This window comes from Mus caroli, unplaced genomic scaffold (genome assembly GCF_978045245.1).
Source record: "Mus caroli unplaced genomic scaffold, Mus_caroli_1 scaffold_2, whole genome shotgun sequence".
In the NCBI taxonomy this organism is placed as follows: Eukaryota; Metazoa; Chordata; class Mammalia; order Rodentia; family Muridae; genus Mus; species Mus caroli.
In genome coordinates this window covers 52407394-52425215 of record NW_028227257.1, presented here as the reverse complement: position 1 = coordinate 52425215, position 17822 = coordinate 52407394, and the positions used below count along the sequence as shown (strand labels likewise).

Genomic DNA, 17822 nt, shown 5'->3' with positions numbered 1-17822 from the left:
CCAAGTCTTGCCAAGTCTTCAGCTGCCTATAGGTGTTCATGGATATCCTTACTGAATGAACTAAAGCCTCCCCAGCCTGTGCTGCAAAGACTTACAAAGTAGCCAAGGCACTCTCACAAGCAATTCTGAACTTGCTCAGAGTCTGCAGGTGTTTCGAATCATGACCAAGACATTAGGCAGCAAATGTGGCTTGCACAACAACCACTGCCCTCAGGAAAGGTAGAAGCCTTAAATGGTAATCCCAAGAAGCTAATGAAGAAAGCCCCCGTGTTACTTTCTATTGCCGTGACAAAACACCATGACCAGGGCAACACAGAAATAGTTTATTGTAGGCTTACAGTTTCAGAGGAGGAGTCCAGAACCATCATATGTGACTCATTTGGGCAAGCAGGGATAGTGTAAAGCCATGAGCAGGTGGGGTAAAACCCGTGGCCTAGGGCTGGAACATGACTGTGTGTGAACAACCTGTACCATGAATACACAAACGCTTCTGAAGTCAAAGGCAACATATGTTTAATAAACTCTGGGCCTTTACGAACTTCCCAGACTTTGTCTCATTCACCCCCGGGCTCCTTCCCGATGTTCCCAGACTCTTTCCCGGTTCCGCGGAACTAAATTTGCCAGGTCAAGCCTGCTACTGGTTGGATGTGATGCATTAGGCTACTGTCAGAGAAAAGAGCCCAGAGCTAGCTCCGCCCTCGCCACGCCCCTGCCCGGGGTCCTAGCGCGAGGACCCCTGAGCAGCTGTCCGAGGCTGAGCCTGACTCCGTTTCCTCTGTGGTCCACGAGGGCAGTTTTCCGTGTGCGCTGAATGGTGGCCCTCGAGCCTCAGCACACCTCTCTGCGCTGACGACGAACTTTTGAAGAGGCGCGGTCGTAGCCCGTTGCTGCAGGCGGTGAGGAAGGCGGTTCCAGAGACAGGAGGAGTCGCTGCTCCGGCTCCAGCATGGCGGCGGCCGTACGCGCTGCGGGCTGTCTCCCTGCATTGTGTAGCTTGCAGGCAGGTGAGCCCTGGGACGCGGACCGAAAGCGCGCGCGAGCAGGGGTCTTTCCCTCGGGTCTGTCAAGTCTAGGCTAGGAACGCGAGAAGTCGCCGAGCCCTTGATCCCGGTCTCCCATTCGGGTCCGGCCGGCTGTGTGACCTTGCGCGCCTTCTGTCCCTCTCTGGTCGCGCCGTTTGAGTGTAAGGAGTGAACTGGGCACTGTGCTTTCAGCCAGGGAAACTGTTCGGGCCCACTCTGTGAGGAGGAGCGAATGTATCAAGCATAGTCTGTGGTTCATAGGGTGATGTCAATCCCTGTCTCGAGTCAGAGTGCCGCCAGCAAAAAGACTAACAGACTCTTACTGAGTCTGTTAGATTAACTAGCTGTCATTTTAGCGTCTGGGCCGATCCGTTTGCCAGAATATACTTTTGCTGTCACCATCTTCCTGCCTCCCTTTTCAGTTGTGTGCCGATCTCTAGCATAACGTTGGCTTGTAGGAATGGCTTCGCTTTGGACAGTGTGCTCAAGGTCCTGGTCAAGAAAGTTCATTTTGTTGCAATATTTAACCAGAAATCACTTGATAGGGTATGTGACTTGAGCCTTCGTTTGTTTTGCCGGCGTTGAAACCATCTCATTAAGGCCTCTGACGATTTGTGAGTTGTAACATTCACAAGCGCTCGCCGGTGATCTATCTAAAGTGTACACTTCAAAGGTTTTGTTTTAGTGTTTTTGTAGACGGTGCATTTATCATCACAGTCAGTTTGAGAACATTTTCATCACTCCAAATGAAAAAACAACTGTACCTTTTAACTGTTGCCCCCACCCCTCGCCATCTCTCACTAGCCCTCAACACTGGGAGACTACTGATCTATTTCCCATCTGTCCATAGCTTGTCTATTCTGGGCATCTGGTTTCTACGATTGGCATCTGCCAATAATGCTGTGTTGTCAGGATTTGTCCCTGCTGTGACATACCAGTCCCATGTTGCTTGTGAGCCAATAATACTCTTGTGTCCATACACCACATTTTGTTTATCCACTCATTGGCGGATGAACGTTTGGGCCGTTTCCATCTTTTGGCTGTTAGGACTGATGTTAAAACATTTGGATGCTGTGCCCATGTCCGTCCTCTTGTGTTTATTTCCTGAGTGGAATTGCTGGTTGAAGTGACACCTCAGTGTTTAACAAAGGAACTACCAAGTAGCTGTACTGTACCATTTTACAGCTCCACCGGCACTGTGTAGGGGCTTCAGTTTCTCTTTGCCAGCACTTGTTATTGTCTGTCCTGTTCAGAGAACCAAGCTGTGACGATATACTAATTTTGTGGCTTTGATTTCCGATGGGCTCGTTTCCATGCGCTTAATAATAGCCATATGTGTATGTTCTTGAAGCAATATCTGTTCAAATCCTTTGTCTGTGTGCGCCTGTAACTTGTGTGGTTCTTGACCATGAACTTCCTAGATTAGAGGGAAACTCTTGACCTAACCGTGTGCATGCTAGGCACATGCTCTACCACTGAGCTGTAAGCTCGAGTGTTAGAAGACTTGGACCCCGTCTGTAGAGCCGTGGGTTATGGATGCTTAGGAGAAGGAGCCCTGCTGGAGGTAGTGAGTCTGTGGAGGTGGGGTAGGGAGCTTCATCACCTGCCTTCCACACCTGATCACCTGCTTCCGGGGTGTGGATGTGGTTTTCTGCCACCATGTCTTCACTGCTTGCTGCCATGACTTCTCTTCCATGATGGTCTGAATCTCTCTGGGACTGTGAGCCCAAATAAATCCTTTCTCCCTTAAGTTCCTTATGCCTGGATATGTTATCACAGAAACAAGAAGTAAATTTTTGTTTTTTGAGACATGTCTCAACAGCTTGCCCAGGCTGCTGTTGCAATCACTCTCTAGCCCGTGCTGGGTTTGAACTTTCCATCCTCCTGCTCCAGCCTCTCTAACAGCTGGGTCTGTGAGCCTGTACTAACAGGTTACTTCATGTTCATTGTCAGTTGGGTTGACGCTTTATTCTTGATTTGGAAGACTTCTTTGCATTTTCTAGAAATAAGTCTCTTGTCAGATATATAATCTGCAAGAAAAAAAAGTATTTTTGGAGACAGGCTCTCATTGTGTAGTCTTGGCTATCTTGAAACTCACTATGTAGAGCAGGTTGGCTTCGAATTCACAGAGGTCAGCCTGTCTCTGCTTCCAGACTAGGATAAAAGGCATGTGCACCGTGCATAAACATTTTTTTACCCAGTTTTACATGTTGACCTTTAAGACCTCCTCCCCTTGCAAGGTTCTCACTATGAATGTAGTCTAGCCTCAAACGCTCAGTGATTCTTCTGCCTCAGCTTCTCAAATGCTGGGATATACTAGTATACCTGACATTAATGGTGTTCTTTGAAACACAGGTTTTTGTTTTTGAGCATCCAGGGCCTAGTGCACATCAGGCAAGTGCTGTGCCGCCGCCGTCTGAAATTGTGATGGTCTTGTTCAACTGTTTTCCCCCTCTCCCTTTTGGTAGCCTGTGCTTTTGGTGTTGCATCTAAGAAACCACTGCCAAGTCCAAGGCTGTGATTGTTTACCCCTGTTTTCTTTTTAAGAGTTTTATAGACTGGCTGGTTTAGTTTTTGATGATCTGAGGCAGACCTGCACTTCCTCCATTTGGATTTTACTGCCCTGCTGTCTCCATACATGTGTTTTCTCAGCTCTGCTGTCAGAGTCGGTGCTAGAACGCCACGCTGAGTGAGGGCTGGTGGGTGCCAGAGGGAGCAGGAGTGGGGATCTGGGGGGCTTCCGCTGAGCTGTTGTTGAAAGAGGAGGCTCCGCCCTTCCCAACACCACGCATGCGCACACTCTACTCACCTAAGCTAGGGAACCTCCAGAGAGCACCGTGATGATTCCCCCGAAGTCTGCCTTGGTGAATCCATGAGTTTTGTTGGGTTGTTTGCAGGAGTATGGGTAGCACAGAAGGACCAGCAAGGACGGCAGGGGGTGCAGGTGACATCCAAGGGACTTTCACGAGGCTTGGAAACTGCATAGGTTTGAGGGTGAAAGGTGGAGATGAGACGCCGTGTCGGCGTGGAGCCTAGAGATGGCTTATTGTCTTAATCTTTCTGTTTTGTAGGTTCCAATATCTTACTGGTTAAGATGCCCCGTCTCATGTAGAAAATATCTTTAAACAAATACTCTTTTCCTCCCAATTTTTAGGTCATTTCCTGTCTAGGCAGCTCTCTTTAAACGCCTTTCCAGTAGCAGCCACTTCCTTTCTGGCAGTGAAGACAGCTCTTAGCCACGGTAAGGTGCTGCTACCTCTCTGTTCTTTTAAGGTTTATTTACTATGCAGTAGTTTTGTTACAAGTTTCCAGGAGAGGGTGGGCGTCTAGGGGTACTGCCAAAGCATTATACACGGATCAGCGTCTTCCCCAGAGGCAACTATAGTCACAGTTTCTTGTATGTGCTGCTGGGGTATGTAAGATGCACTCACAGACACACCTGCTTTGTTTCTAAACATGAAACAGGATACGCTGCAGACTCTGGCATCTTGCTCTGCTGGGACATTTGCAGATCAGCACACATTGCCTGCTGCACACAGCAGAGGGCTCTGTTCTCTTTCTTACTTACTTACAGGAGGCTATGTGCTCCTGGATACTGCAGAGATGCCACATCTGTCTTGTGGAGGAGATGCAGCTCTGTAACTAGCAGAGACATTTAGGTTATTTTGTTTTGAAAATGTCTCAAATTTTGTTTTGTTGTTTTTTTTTTTTTAATAGATTTCTTTGTGTCTGTGTCTTGGCTGGAGGTGGGGTAGGTCTGTACACATGTGTGAAGGTGCCTAAGGGGCCAGACAGAAGCAAGGGTTTCCTGGAGGCAGAGATGGTGATTGTGCGATGTCTGAAAGGGGTGCTGGGAGCCCAGCCTGGGTTCTTTTCGAGAGCAGTGCATGTTCTTAACTGCTGAGCCACCTCTCCTGCCCCAAAATACAATTCTTAAAAGGTCAAGATATTGGTGATTTAAATTCTTTTTAAAATTTACGTGTGTGTGTTTGGATACACATTCTGCCACATGTGTGGAAGCCAGAAGAGAGTTTGTAGGAGCTGGCTCTCCTTCTACCACTTGTGTCCGTGAGATCAAACTCAGGTTGTCAGGCTTGGCAGCAGATGCGAGGCATCCTTCAACTGTCCAAGGATCTCATCAGCCCTTGATGACTTATTTTAATTAGTATGATTATGATTAGTATATGAATTAGTGTGACAAGTATGAAATGATGCTAGCATTCTATCTGCCTTAGGCTCGTTGTCATCCAGGGAAACAAGGCGCAACCACTGTCTGACCAGCTTGAGCCATGCCCTGCGGACACAGTGCTGCGTTTCCTCTCCCGGCAACTGGACGGGCCAGCAGTGCCGGCCCTACAGCTTCTTCACCAAACGTAAGTAGGAGGATAAACTTCCCTTTTCATGGAACCAGAAAATGGAAGGCTTTGTATTTAATTTTTCTTCTCAAATAAAAATTTTAGTGACTAGTTTATAATATCCTATTAAAATAAAAGCATTCCTTGATGTAGCCACCCCCCCTCCCAGAATTATCTATATGCCATCAATTGTATAATTGATAATAGATTTACTTTGAATGGTGGGGAGAATAGCTCAGCAGTAAACATTTGTGTTGGAAATGTAAGGCCCTTCGTTTGGGGCACCTGAGGGCCAAGTGGTATTGGATCATGGCCTAGTACCCTACTGATCTAGAGCCATGCCAGGGAAAAAATACATCGGTGCTCTTTTTTGTGGCACCTCCTAAGTGGTCGACTGTGTCAAGGTGAAGCTCATTGAAGTGGGTGATGGACGCTAAGCGTTGTGCTCTCTGTGAGAAGCCGATGGCCACAGAAGTAGCTGCTGATGCTCTGGGTGAAAGGTGGAAGGCTTTTGTGGTCTGAATCAGTGTTGGGAACGACAAACAGGATTTTTCCATGAAGCGGGGTCTTGACCCACAGAACAACTCACCTGGTATCCAGTCAAGGGCATTCTTGTTATAGACCGAGGAGAACTGGGGCAATGTAATGCAAGTGTGTTGGGAATGTAGTGTGGATACCAGGCTGAGTGGTTTCATTTTGCTCATTGTTTTAATAAGTAGAGAAGGATATCCCTGGACTGATAGACTCCTGTGCCTTGTGAAGTGGGGCTCAGAAGAGCTCACAGTCTTTAAAGAAGCCCCCTATGTCGTTGGGAAGCATTAAGCACAGGTCAGAAGGCTGGGACAGAGCACCAGGACTCAGCATCTCATCACTCCATTGTCCTGCAACACAAACACCAACCTCTGCTCTGGAGAAACAGCACACTGAGAAAACGAGGAGGAGGTTGCAGAACATGCTAAGCTCTTGACCAAGAGAATGAAGGGAGCTAAAGAAAAATGCCCCAACAGACTGTCAAGAGACGTGGGCTGTTTTCGCTGAGTGCTTCTACTTACATGACCAGTCAAAACTAAGTCTAATTTAAGAGTAACAAATAAATGAACAGATTTTGGATCTCAAAATGAAAAAAACCAAACCAATCCATTGGCTCCTTTTAGTTGTTTCTTAGCTGAGGAAACAGACCAATCAGGGAAAGGTAATTTTACATAACAGTATTTAATGGATACAATGCTGTTGCTGGCCTGGAACTTGCCATTCAGGCTAGGCTGGCCAGCAAGCTTGCCTCCACCTTGTCTGCTCTCCAGTGCTGGGATTGCAAGCATGTGCTAGCCTGGCTGTTACATGGTTCTGGGATCAGATTTGTGTCCTTGTACTTGGAAGGCAAGCTCTTTACCTAGTAAGCCATCTTCTCATTCCAGGCTTCAACTTTTTTATTATATAAGTTGGGAATGGAATAAAATTAGTTCTAAAATAGTTGGTGAATTTGAAAGATGAAATTTAAATACCAATAAAATACAATAAGGATCAACATAAAAAATCTAGGCATGTACAAGTATTGATTTGAGATTCAGGATAGAAATAGATGTTGGAATCTTTGAAACTGACAAATGGAAATAAACCAGCAGTCCTGTAGTGTAGGTGTATTAAAGGACTTAATGTGACGTCAAGAAGAAACATACAAATGTGGGGGTTAGCTATGAGATGCTGGTGTGTCTGTTCTTTCACATCTGGTTTGAAAGAAACAGATGTGAAGATATTGGTAGAAGGGCAGAGCAGACTGTCTAAATGAAGCTTTAATTCTTATATATAAAAAGTGCCCTAGTTAGTCTTCTCAGTTAGAAACAGCCTAGAGCAGCCAGGAATCCTCAAAGTCGGGTTGGCTGTGGACAGTCTGTGGGGACTGTCTCATTCATTCATCAGTGTAGCAGGGCCTCAGACACTGGGAGGCACCAGCTCTAGGTTGATTGTCCTAGACTATGTAAGAAAGCAGAGTAAGCCCAAGGATGCCTTCGAGCCAGCAAGCAGTCTTCCTCCATGGTGTGTGCTTCAAGTTCACGCTTTGGTTCCTGCCTGGCCTCCCTCAGTGAGGGACTGTGACCTGGACCTGTGAGCCACATAAAGGTGCTCTTCTTCTCTGGAGTTGGTTTTGGTCAGAGTGGTTTATCACAGCCGCAGAGAAAGATACTTATTGATTACTCCAGCGGAGTAATTATTGTGGTGGCAAGAGACCAGGGAAACAACCTAAGTCACAGTTGACCAAGTGTCAGGGAAACCTGCTGGTAAAGACCTGGGGCTCAAGCGTCGGCTCTCTTCTGTGAGGAGCAATAGCACCACCATCTTATCTCTTCTTGGGCTTTCCAAATGTAACTGTGTGGAATGCAGAGTGACTTTGCTGTCTTCCTAATGTCACCGCAAGGGTGTACATGGAGTAACTTCTGGCCATTTTATTCAACAGGAGACTGTAGATCATTGCTTTTAAAATGCAGAATTTAAGACAGCAAACCTGTTTCATTGCAGTGACGGCAGAAGAGCTCTGGAAAGGCGCATTAGCAGAGACTGGAGCTGGAGCAAGAAAAGGCAGAGGCAAAAGAACAAAGAAAAAGAAGAGGAAGGATTTGAATAGGGGCCAGATTATTGGTGAAGGTAAGCTTGCATTTAAACCATCTCCTGTTTTGTATATCCCAGGCTGGCCTTGAACCCACGATCCTCCTGCCTTAGTCTCCTTGGAAGTAGGGTTGCAGGCATGTACCAGAACTCCTAGCTAATGCGGGACCTTTGTTTTTTTAGAATTAGAAAATGACATGTAGATCTTGCCAGTTTAAAAAAAAAAAAAAAAAAAAGAGGGCTGTAGAGAATGTTGAGCACCCTTGAGGGTTGTACAGAGAGAGAACATTGAGAGCCCTGCAGGTGCCTGTAGTCCTGCTGCTTCCCCGTCTGGTTTTGTTATGTTTCTTTTAATATTTTTAAATGTTTTTATCCAAATGCCTTTATTAAGATAACTTAATTATGCTGTGTGCTGTGCAGAGGTGAAATGTTACCTTGACATACTCCAGAGTTACCTGGGAGGAATCTCAGGTTGTCTAGGTCAGGTTGGCCTGTAGACACAGTTGTCGGGGGCTATCTTGATTATGTCGATTGATGTAGGTAGACTCAGCCTGAAAGTAGGAGGCACTATTCTCTGGGTTTGGTACCTGAACTGTATAGAAAGGGAGAGAGTGTGCTGTGTCTTCGACTCACTACATCCTTGACTTCCTGCAGTGACGGACGGGAACCTGACTCTGTGCGTTAACATGAATCTTCCTCTAAGCTGCTTCCATCAGAATATTTTTGTCATAGTAGAAAAGGAAATAGGATATGCTGGCTTAAAATTTGCTTATTTTGGCCAATAGTAGGTCTTGGAAATCAGTCCACATATGATCTTAGAAAGTGACTTTGTTCTGTGGGTTCCACGCAGAATATCCTACATACCAGCAGTGCCTAGCCTGAACACTTAGATAGCGCTGTTTTGGCTTTTGCAGTAAAGTTTCAGTGGATCTGCCTGTCCAGGCCCAGGTATTGCCTTGCTTGCTGGGCGTCTTTCCTTAGGTAGTGTGGATGCAGTGGTTTCGCTTACACACATTTACAATTTGATAGCACAAAAGGACACGCTGAGCAATCACGTTATTTAAGCTCCACCAGCCTGGGTTATTTGTTCATATCTTGCTTGGCATTTTGATACTAGAAAAATGAATCTTCCAATTCTTATTTATGACATTTTTAAATCTCCAGGGCGCTCTGGCTTCCTGTGGCCCGGTTTGAACGTTCCTCTGATAAAAAGTGGGGTTGTCCAGAACATCGGCCAGAGAAGCAAAGAGGAGCAGCAGAAGGTGGAGGCCACCATGGTCGAGCAGAGAGAGGAGTGGGACCGGAAGAGGAAGATCAAAGTTAAACGGGAGCGCGGCTGGAGTGGGAACACATGGGGGGGCGTCAGTATTGGCCCCCCAGACCCGGGACCCAATGGAGGTAGCCGAGCTCCCATCTTACTTGCCTTTGTGATGGTGCGAGGGTGGCTTTTGCAGTAATTTTATTTACTTGCCTGTTTAGGGTTTTCTTTCTCCTGGAAAGGGTGTGAGCATCTTTGAATAAAACCACATTATTGTCCAAACTGCATCATAGAAAACACAGCCAAGAAGTATGGATAGAAATTTTCTATAACAAGAAGTTATTTTCTTCTTAAGGAAAACAAAAGCCATTGAAAGTAGGAGAGAGAGAGAGACATGCTGGCTAGCAAGGTTTCAGTGCAAGCGTGAGGGGGTGTGATGGGTGTGAGATTGACTCTTACTGCAGTAACGTTACACATGTGTGAATTGTCAAAGGATGAAAAAGCTTTAAGAAGTTAGAAAACGGATTGTGGAGGGTGAGCTGGAAGACCCCCATGCAGGCAGGGGAGTTGGTAGAACTAAAGACCGCGAGTTTTGAGTGGCTATGTATGCAGTGCTTTAACTTCTATCCCGCCATGCCCAGGAGTCCGGGGTGTGGCCAGAAAGCTGCATGGATCAGGGAAGGGAGTGTGGGGAGAAGCTTAGGGAGTTTGGAAAGTGATTGACTTCAGTGTCTTGACCCAATGGCAGATGGTGGTCAAAGGTCTGGAGCTATCGAGGACTCAGAGCTGAGGAGGAGCAATGGGGAGTGGGCAGAGGGTGATCCAGTCGTGAATCCAGAGGTAGAACCATCTACTGAGAGAGGGAGAAGGGGGGGGCGGCGACACAGCCTTGAGATGGGTATCAGAGGACCTGAGACTTAGTAACATTGGAGTCTGTGATGGGGCTGGGTATGTAGCTCCTTGATAGAAGGCTTTCCTAATAAGTACAAGGCCCTGAGTTCAATCTTCATTAATACCCCATCAAAGAAAAATATCTGTGATGGGGCCTATGTTGAAAAATATTTCCATATGTTAATACGACAGACAGACTCATTTATCTATATGCTTTTTCTTCTTGTAGAAACATATGAAGACTTTGATACCAGGATTCTTGAGGTAGGCACATGCTATTAAGCACCTGCCAAGCCTATGGAGAGGCTAGGATGTAAGGAGTGGGGCTGGGGCAAGAGGACCAGGAAGAAAAGCTTTTGATGGTGGCAGTCTCTCGGATGCAGAGCTCATCTGGGTAAGGAGGCAGTGAGACTTGATGCTGCGTTACTTAGTACAGGCTGGCCGTATTGAGATCTCATGACGAGGTTGACTTCCGTGCTTGTTTAATACCAGATTTGGAGCTTATGTGTACTTCTCTCCATCCTAAAGCTTAAGAAGGGTTAGCAGTTTATCATAGTTGGAAACTTGTCGTATCCAGCACTCAGTTTGTGGGACAGATGACGAGGAGCAGAGTCACTGGCACAGAGCTGGGCATGAAGTTAGCTGATGTCCAGCTTTGCTGGGAAATGAGCTCTGGGCTCTTCCCAGCCCTGAAAGCTGAATCCCTGTCAAGTGAATTTCCAGAGCTCTCTCTCAGAGAGTCGCCGTTGTTGGTCTAGCGCTGCACACATGTGTTCTGTAGCCAGGAAGCAGTCACCTTAGCTGGAGCTGTGCCAAGTATGTGCCTCTTGCCAACCATGGTGCCTTGTCAGGATTGCTGCTGTATCCAAGATAGAATTTGAACTAACCTCTATTATGTCGATAGTTTTCCGTATGACTATCCACAAGAGTGATGCGCTCGCTCACTCTCCCTTTCCCTTCAATTCCACTTTGTAGTAAAGGACCACACTGAGCTGCGGTGTCGCTGCCTGGGAGTGGTAACGTTAACAGTTTCACAGTTCTGACCTTTAAAATGGGTCAGATTAAACAGGCGAAACGACCTGCAGGTTTGTTTTTGTGGTTTATCATAAGCAGCATTACCAGTCTTTCTATTTCCCACTGACCCGTCCTACGCAGTTATTTCTATGTGCTGTGTTTCACCTTATGTAGATAGGAGAACATCTGCTGCTGGGCTGTCTCCTGCTCACTGACAGCCATTCCATTTTTATCCAAAATGTTTTCTTTCCTGTGGCATAGTCACTAAGTAGGCCACTTTGATTTGCATAAGTTTCAGATCCCTTTAAACATCTTAGTTGAGTCTTCTGCTAAGCCTGTGAAATAGGAATAAAAAGCCTTACTTCCATTCTCTTCCTGAGGAGATGACTCACGGGACAGCTATGGGAGCCTCTGTTCAAAGAAAGTCTGGTGTTTGTCTCACAGCACCGGCTGGGCTCTTTCAGAATTTCCCTAAGGCAACGTTGATGAGACATTTTGTCTTTCAGGTAAGAAATGTCTTCAATATGACAGCAAAAGAGGGAAGAAAGAAGTCGGTCCGTGTCCTGGTTGCTGTTGGGAATGGAAATGGAGCTGCAGGTGAATGGGGTTAGGGGGTCGGGGGACTAGGCGTGGTCTGGCCTTGCTGAAAACAGAGTCCTGTGTTGCTGGCCTGGTCTTTCCTCCTGGTTACATCTTTTAGTGGTTTGAGCTCACAGACCCAGATTTTTAGTACATAATGAAAACCCAGCAAATCCAGTTTGTTATAGTTTTGCTGGTGTAGGAATAGGGGAGACTTCTTCTAAGGTTGCTACCCTCTTATGTGTTGATGAGGATCGTCAGATCACCTCCCACCACACCCCTGTCTGTGACACTGTCAGGCCTCAGTGATTGACAGTGTGATGTGAGCATCGTACTCAGTTTTGATTTGCGTATCTTTAACTAGGAAGTGTGGGCAGTTTGGCTTGCTTATTGATCATACCATTTTCTTTTGAGCTTTGTCGGCTCATGTGTTTGAATGTCATAGAGTGGTGGCTGTTTTCCTACCTGATTACCATAAGCTTTTTATAAGTTGAAGACATCAGCCCACTGCCTTTCAGATGCTCTGACTTAGCTTTAATTTCCTTCTTCACAGTGTTAAATCTGAAGATGCCATGAGCTTCTATATAACAAACCTGTCGCTCTCGTACTACTTCCACTGTGCTTTGCTTAAAGAGTCTCTGTCTGAGGACTGTAAATAAGTCCCTTTATATTATTCTCTGCGATACCTATGTTTTGTTTGTTTTATTTATCTGAAAATTAGAAATACCGTTTCTCTGTCCTGGGTCTCAGGTCTCTTGCGTGTTTCACGTCTTACCGATGATGCCTCCCTTTGTCTAACTTACAAAGTTACAATTATTGAAGTTCTTATGGAACCTTCCCATTCAGTACCTGGCAGTGACAGCAGATGCCAGGAGCTTTCCAAGAACCTATGCAAAACTTTATTTAAAACAATCACAGGTTGAAGGACCACTGATCTCATCTCTGGCCAGATGAAAACTTAGAGTCAGCTTGACAGTCCCGTGAGAGCGTGTTGTCACTCTGGAGCAGTGCTTCCCACCTGCTACTCACTGTAGTCTGTTTCCAGAGGAGTTCACAATCATTTGCCTAGTAACTTAGAACGTTTTAAAAACTGAGTGCAGGGGCTGGCAGGATGGCTCATGGTTAAGAGCACTTGCTGCTCTTTCAAAGACTAGTATTTAGTTCTCGGTGCCTGCATGGCCACTCACAACCATTTGTGACTCCAGTTCTGGGGGATCTGACACCTCTTCTGACCTCATTGGACTCCTGCATGCATGTAGTTCACAGAGATACACTCACACACATACACATAAAATTAATTAATTAATAGCTCAGAGCCAGGTATGTTGCACACTTTTAATCCTAGCACTCAGGAGGCAGAGGCAGGCTGATGTCTGAGTTCAAGGCCAGCCTGGGCAGCAGAGTAAGTTCCAGGGCTGCCAGGGCTACACAGAGAATCCCTGTTTCAGAAAACCAAAATATATAAATAAGTGAATAACTTAAGCTCACTTCACTTCAGTAGAAACCTACTAAAAGCAGTGAGGTGCATCTAATGTTGAATTTCATGAACATACTCAAAAGTAAAATGTTCAAAACAGACCAGTAAAGGCCTGTAGCTCTGTGCTTGCTGGCTATGGGAGCAGAGTTTCTGTGGATGATGGCAAGATGAAATACTTGGGAACAGCAGGAGCCCAAACAGGGACTGAGATGGAAAGTGTGTCGTATGCAGAGCTGTTTCTGTCTCCACATCTGTGCCTTTTCTTTGAAAGGTTTTGCTATTGGGAAAGCCGCGGACCGGGCAGACGCTTTCAGAAAGGTAGGTGCTTTGTCCTTCTGTTCGTCCGAGGGTTCTGCTCTCGCCTGAGCGCCAGGTCCTCCTCCTCCTCTAACCCCAGAGTATCGGAAGTTCACGCATGCGTGCTACCACATCCAGCTACACACATTTTTTTCTTCTTCATTTTTAGTAAAAGATAATGAGCTTTGCATACGACCTGGGAACCATAAGAAAATAATTTGTTCTGGAACCTTCTCATGAGGCTTGCTGTGGAAGGCTGTTTATCACATGAGAAGCCATTTCTCACGTGCCTGTTACAGATCTGTGGTTGCTGTCTGTGGTGAACCTGCTGCGGAGGTTTATGGTGTGACAGGCCGCTAAGAGGCACTCAGGAAATTCACTACATGGAACAGTGAAATTATGCTTCTGGTTTTTGTTGTTTTAAATACTAAAATTTTGATATAGGTAGAATTGATTGTAATAAAATATTTTATGAAAGATGTTTTTAAACTCCAACAAGAGGCTCGACATGGCGACGTTCTTTTTTGCAAGGCTATGGCAGGAAGATTTTGAGTTTGAAAAAATACATAGCGCAACCCTGACTTAAAGGTTGAACCAACAAAAACAATTTTCTTTTCTTTTCTTTTTTTTTTTTTAGAGAGAGGTCTCTCTAAATAGCTCTAGAACTCAGTATGTAGACCAGGCTAGCTTTGAATTTCCAGAGATCTGTCCGCCTCTGCATCCTGAGTGCTAGGATTAAAAGTGTGTACAACCATTTCCAACTAGTCAACAAAATAACATTTTCCTGTCTTTTTCTTTTTAGGCAAAGAACCGAGCGATTCATTATTTGCATTACATAGAACGATACGAAGGACATACAAGTGAGTGAGGGGTGAGCGTGGGGCACCTCTCCTGAGGTCTGCGGGCGTGTGGCCACTGTAGACCGTGTCATTTGTCCTGAGATCTGCAGGAGTGTGGCCACTGCAGACCGTGTCATTTATCCTGAGGTCTGCAGGAGTGTGGCCACTGCAGACCGTGTCACTTCTCCTGAGGTCTGCAGGTGTGTGGCCACTGCAGACCGTGTCATTTGTCCTGAGGTCTGCAGGAGTGTGGCCACTGCAGACTGTGTCACAAGATGTTTTTGTGTTCTCTGTTATACATGAAATGTAAAAATAGATCTAACCTGGAGACCACTTTGCCCGTCTTTGGCCTGTGTGCTGCCAGGCCAGCGCCAGGATGCATTACTTTGTGATGCTGCAGAGCCATCCAAACCTCACACCTGACCCTTCTCGTGCTTGTTTTTACCTCCAGTATTCCATGACATTTCCCTAAGATTCAAAAGGACGCAGATCCGGATGAAGAAACAACCCAGAGGTAACCAACTCTCATGGTTTGTTGACTAACATAGAGAGCCTGCAGCAGCCCAGACCTCTGCCCATTTTTGTCACCTTTCTTGATCTTCTGGAGGCATTTTGTCCCCTGAGGTTCCCATCACTGTGATGACTGTAGCTTGTGTCAAGTTGATGGAGCTGGCAGTATAACCCTCCTCCAGACCCTCCTCCACATTGAGTGCCATCTTCTATGAGGTCTCTGTCAAAGCACTGGGCATGCAGAAATGGCTCTTCTGCCTCTGTGCCTGTCACAGAGGGGCTGTGACAGTCATTCCGCAGATGCTGACACATTCTCCTTCACATCTCATCTGTGATTCTACAGTAAAGATGGTCTCATGTATCCCTAATTCTACAAATCTCTAGAAATTTGAGTCTGAGAAGTTAAAACATTTACATTTTGTATCAGAGCCTCTAATACAAACCTGCTAGAGCTGTGGGGTAAAGCACTGCGCCCTCCCCCCCAACCCAAAACAAAGTGCTCACATCAGAATGTGCCTTCTACTTCTCAGCTGTAATTATTCCCAAGACCCACTTTGTTCCACAGAACGGCTGCTAGCCAGTAGGTGATCGTGGACTTAGTATGTGGCTGCTGAGACCACTCAGATCAATACATACCACATTTCCTATGAAGAAGAGTGTAAAGTCTCTCATATGAAGTAAATTTTTAAATGATAATTATTTGGATCCATCGAATTATAAAATATATCGCTTAAAACAACTTTAATTCATCTATGAAAACATTTAAATCACATGGCTTCTGTTTGTGGCTTGTGTTGCCTTTTTTTTTTTTCTTTTTTTAGAGAGTTAGTTTAGGCACATTATTCTCTAAATGCAGAGGTCAGAGCCACATGAAAGACAGATTGAGTGAGACCTTATGTAGGAGAGTTGTTGGGTGTTTCATTTTGATCTTCTTCCAGGTTATGGCCTCCGCTGCCACAGAGCCATTATCACCATCTGCCGGCTAATTGGCATCAAGGACATGTATGCAAGGGTCACTGGGTCCATGAACATGCTCAACCTCACCCGGGGCCTCTTCCATGGGCTTGCCCGTCAGGTAACCTCCTGGGTGGAAAGGCACAAGTGCTAGTTTATGTTCCAGACAGTGCTGTTGTGTCCTCCTCAGTACCTCTCCAAGTGAGGCAGAGGGATCCAAAGCCAGGCCCGGGCCTAGCTAGACAACCCAGGGCTCTCATCTGTTAGGAAGTACATCCTTGCTTGTTAATGGTCATAGTTCCAATTAGCTCAGATCAGTGTGAACCCTGCATGGGTAACACAGACTGATGTGTTCCTCCCAAATGGAGGGGCCTTAGGTGCTTCACCAGTCCAACAAATAGGATTAAACTAGCAAGTGGACTTTCTTCTATCATTTGACATTTTCATAGACTAAGCATACCTTTTGATAGAACAATGTAATCACTGACTTTCTAAATACTGAAGTTTAAACTTGAAGAAGTCCATGAAGCATTTAAAAGTTCCTTGAGTGGTGCAGTTACTCTGGTGTAGCCCTGGAAGCAAAGAGCGCCATGTCCTCCCAGAGATGGGACCCTGAGTTGCTCTCCAGTGGGGCCTGGCTCATGGTCCTTCCTCCCCTTGCGGAGGGAATGGTTTGTAACTGTAAGGCTGGCTGGTAACCTGTGACTTTGGCAGATGGGTCTTCTTCCATCTTAGTTTGGTGGCTTGCTGTTAGGCTGAGGTAGATCTGTGTAGACACACCCTCCCAGTCTGGCTGCACACATTTCCCAAATCAAGTCAAGTAGTGATTTCACTTCCCCAAGCTTCTTCTTTTTTTTTTCAATTTTTTATTAGATATTTTCTTCATTTACATTTCGAATGCTATCCTGAAAGTTCCCTATACCCTCCCCCTGCCCTGCTCCCCTACCCACCCACTCCCACTTCTTGGCCCTGGCTTTCCCCTGTACTGGGGCATATAAAGTTTGCAAGACCAAGGGTCCTCTCTTCCCAATGACTACCGACTAGGCTATCTTCTGCTACATATGCAGCTAGAGACACGAGCTCTGGGGGTACTGATTAGTTCATATTGTTGTTTTCCCCAAGCATCTCAGGGCTCTTGATGCTGGCTTCCTTCCAGTTGACAGAAGCCCTGACCCTTTAAGTGTCAGGTGGGCTTCACAAATCTAATCTGTTCTCTGCTTGCTGTTTTCCAGGAAACCCACCAACATCTGGCCGATAAGAAGGGTCTCCATGTGGTGGAATTCCGGGAGGAATGTGGGCCTCTGCCTATCGTGGTGGCCTCCCCACATGGGGCCTTGAGTAAGGAGCCAGAGCCGGAACCTGAGGTTCCTGATACCAAGCTGGACTGGCAGGACGTGAAGGCCATGCAGGGACTGAAGCGCTCTGTGTGGTTTAATTTAAAGAGGCCTGCCACCTAAGCCTTCCGGAAGGCCAGCCCAGCCAGTGCTTGTGCTGACAGCACCTGGAGGACATGCCACCCCCACCTGGATGTGCTGCCTTTTTTATTTTAAAAAAAGTCCAACCTTCTTTGTTTTCAAATAAATAATTATAGATTTGTCTTACAGAGCACATGGTATATAGCTGTGCGATGGGAATGTTAGGTGCAGATATCAGGAGCAATTCGTTATTTAAACTAGGACATAGCTAATAGTAGTAACATGCACAGCCATTGCTGTGACACTTAGGGCGTGTTTGTTACCAAGTCATCTGAAGATGAATGTTTTCAACTACATTTTACAGAGAAGTTGGATAGCCTGACCCGCTGAGCCACTCCCAGGTAGTTCTCCCTGCGGTTGTGTGCCGTTTCTGTCCATAACTACTGTGCCAGGCTGTGGCCTCACCCTCAACTGTGTTTCCTGGTCTCTAGATAGTAGTGATCCCACTGTGTCTGAAGTGTATCTCACTGCCACCTTCACTCATATGGCCCTAAAAGCAAATGCTGTCGCGTGTCCTCGTCGGCTTGTCAGGTATTCATGTGGCCCATTC

General features: G+C 46.1%; 1 protein-coding gene across 1 annotated transcript; it reads left to right on the top strand.

Moving 5' to 3' along the window:
- Nucleotides 1-771: 771 nt before the first annotated feature.
- Nucleotides 772-17402, top strand: Mrps5 (mitochondrial ribosomal protein S5). The gene is made up of 12 exons (XM_021153568.3): nucleotides 772-1004; nucleotides 4177-4263; nucleotides 5258-5395; nucleotides 7892-8017; nucleotides 9143-9376; nucleotides 10357-10391; nucleotides 11648-11738; nucleotides 13469-13515; nucleotides 14297-14354; nucleotides 14785-14847; nucleotides 15782-15918; nucleotides 17030-17402. The coding sequence occupies exons 1-12, from the start codon at nucleotides 947-949 to the stop codon at nucleotides 17252-17254; spliced, it is 1299 nt and encodes a 432-aa protein (XP_021009227.1). The 5' UTR covers nucleotides 772-946; the 3' UTR covers nucleotides 17255-17402.
- Nucleotides 17403-17822: the final 420 nt, after the last annotated feature.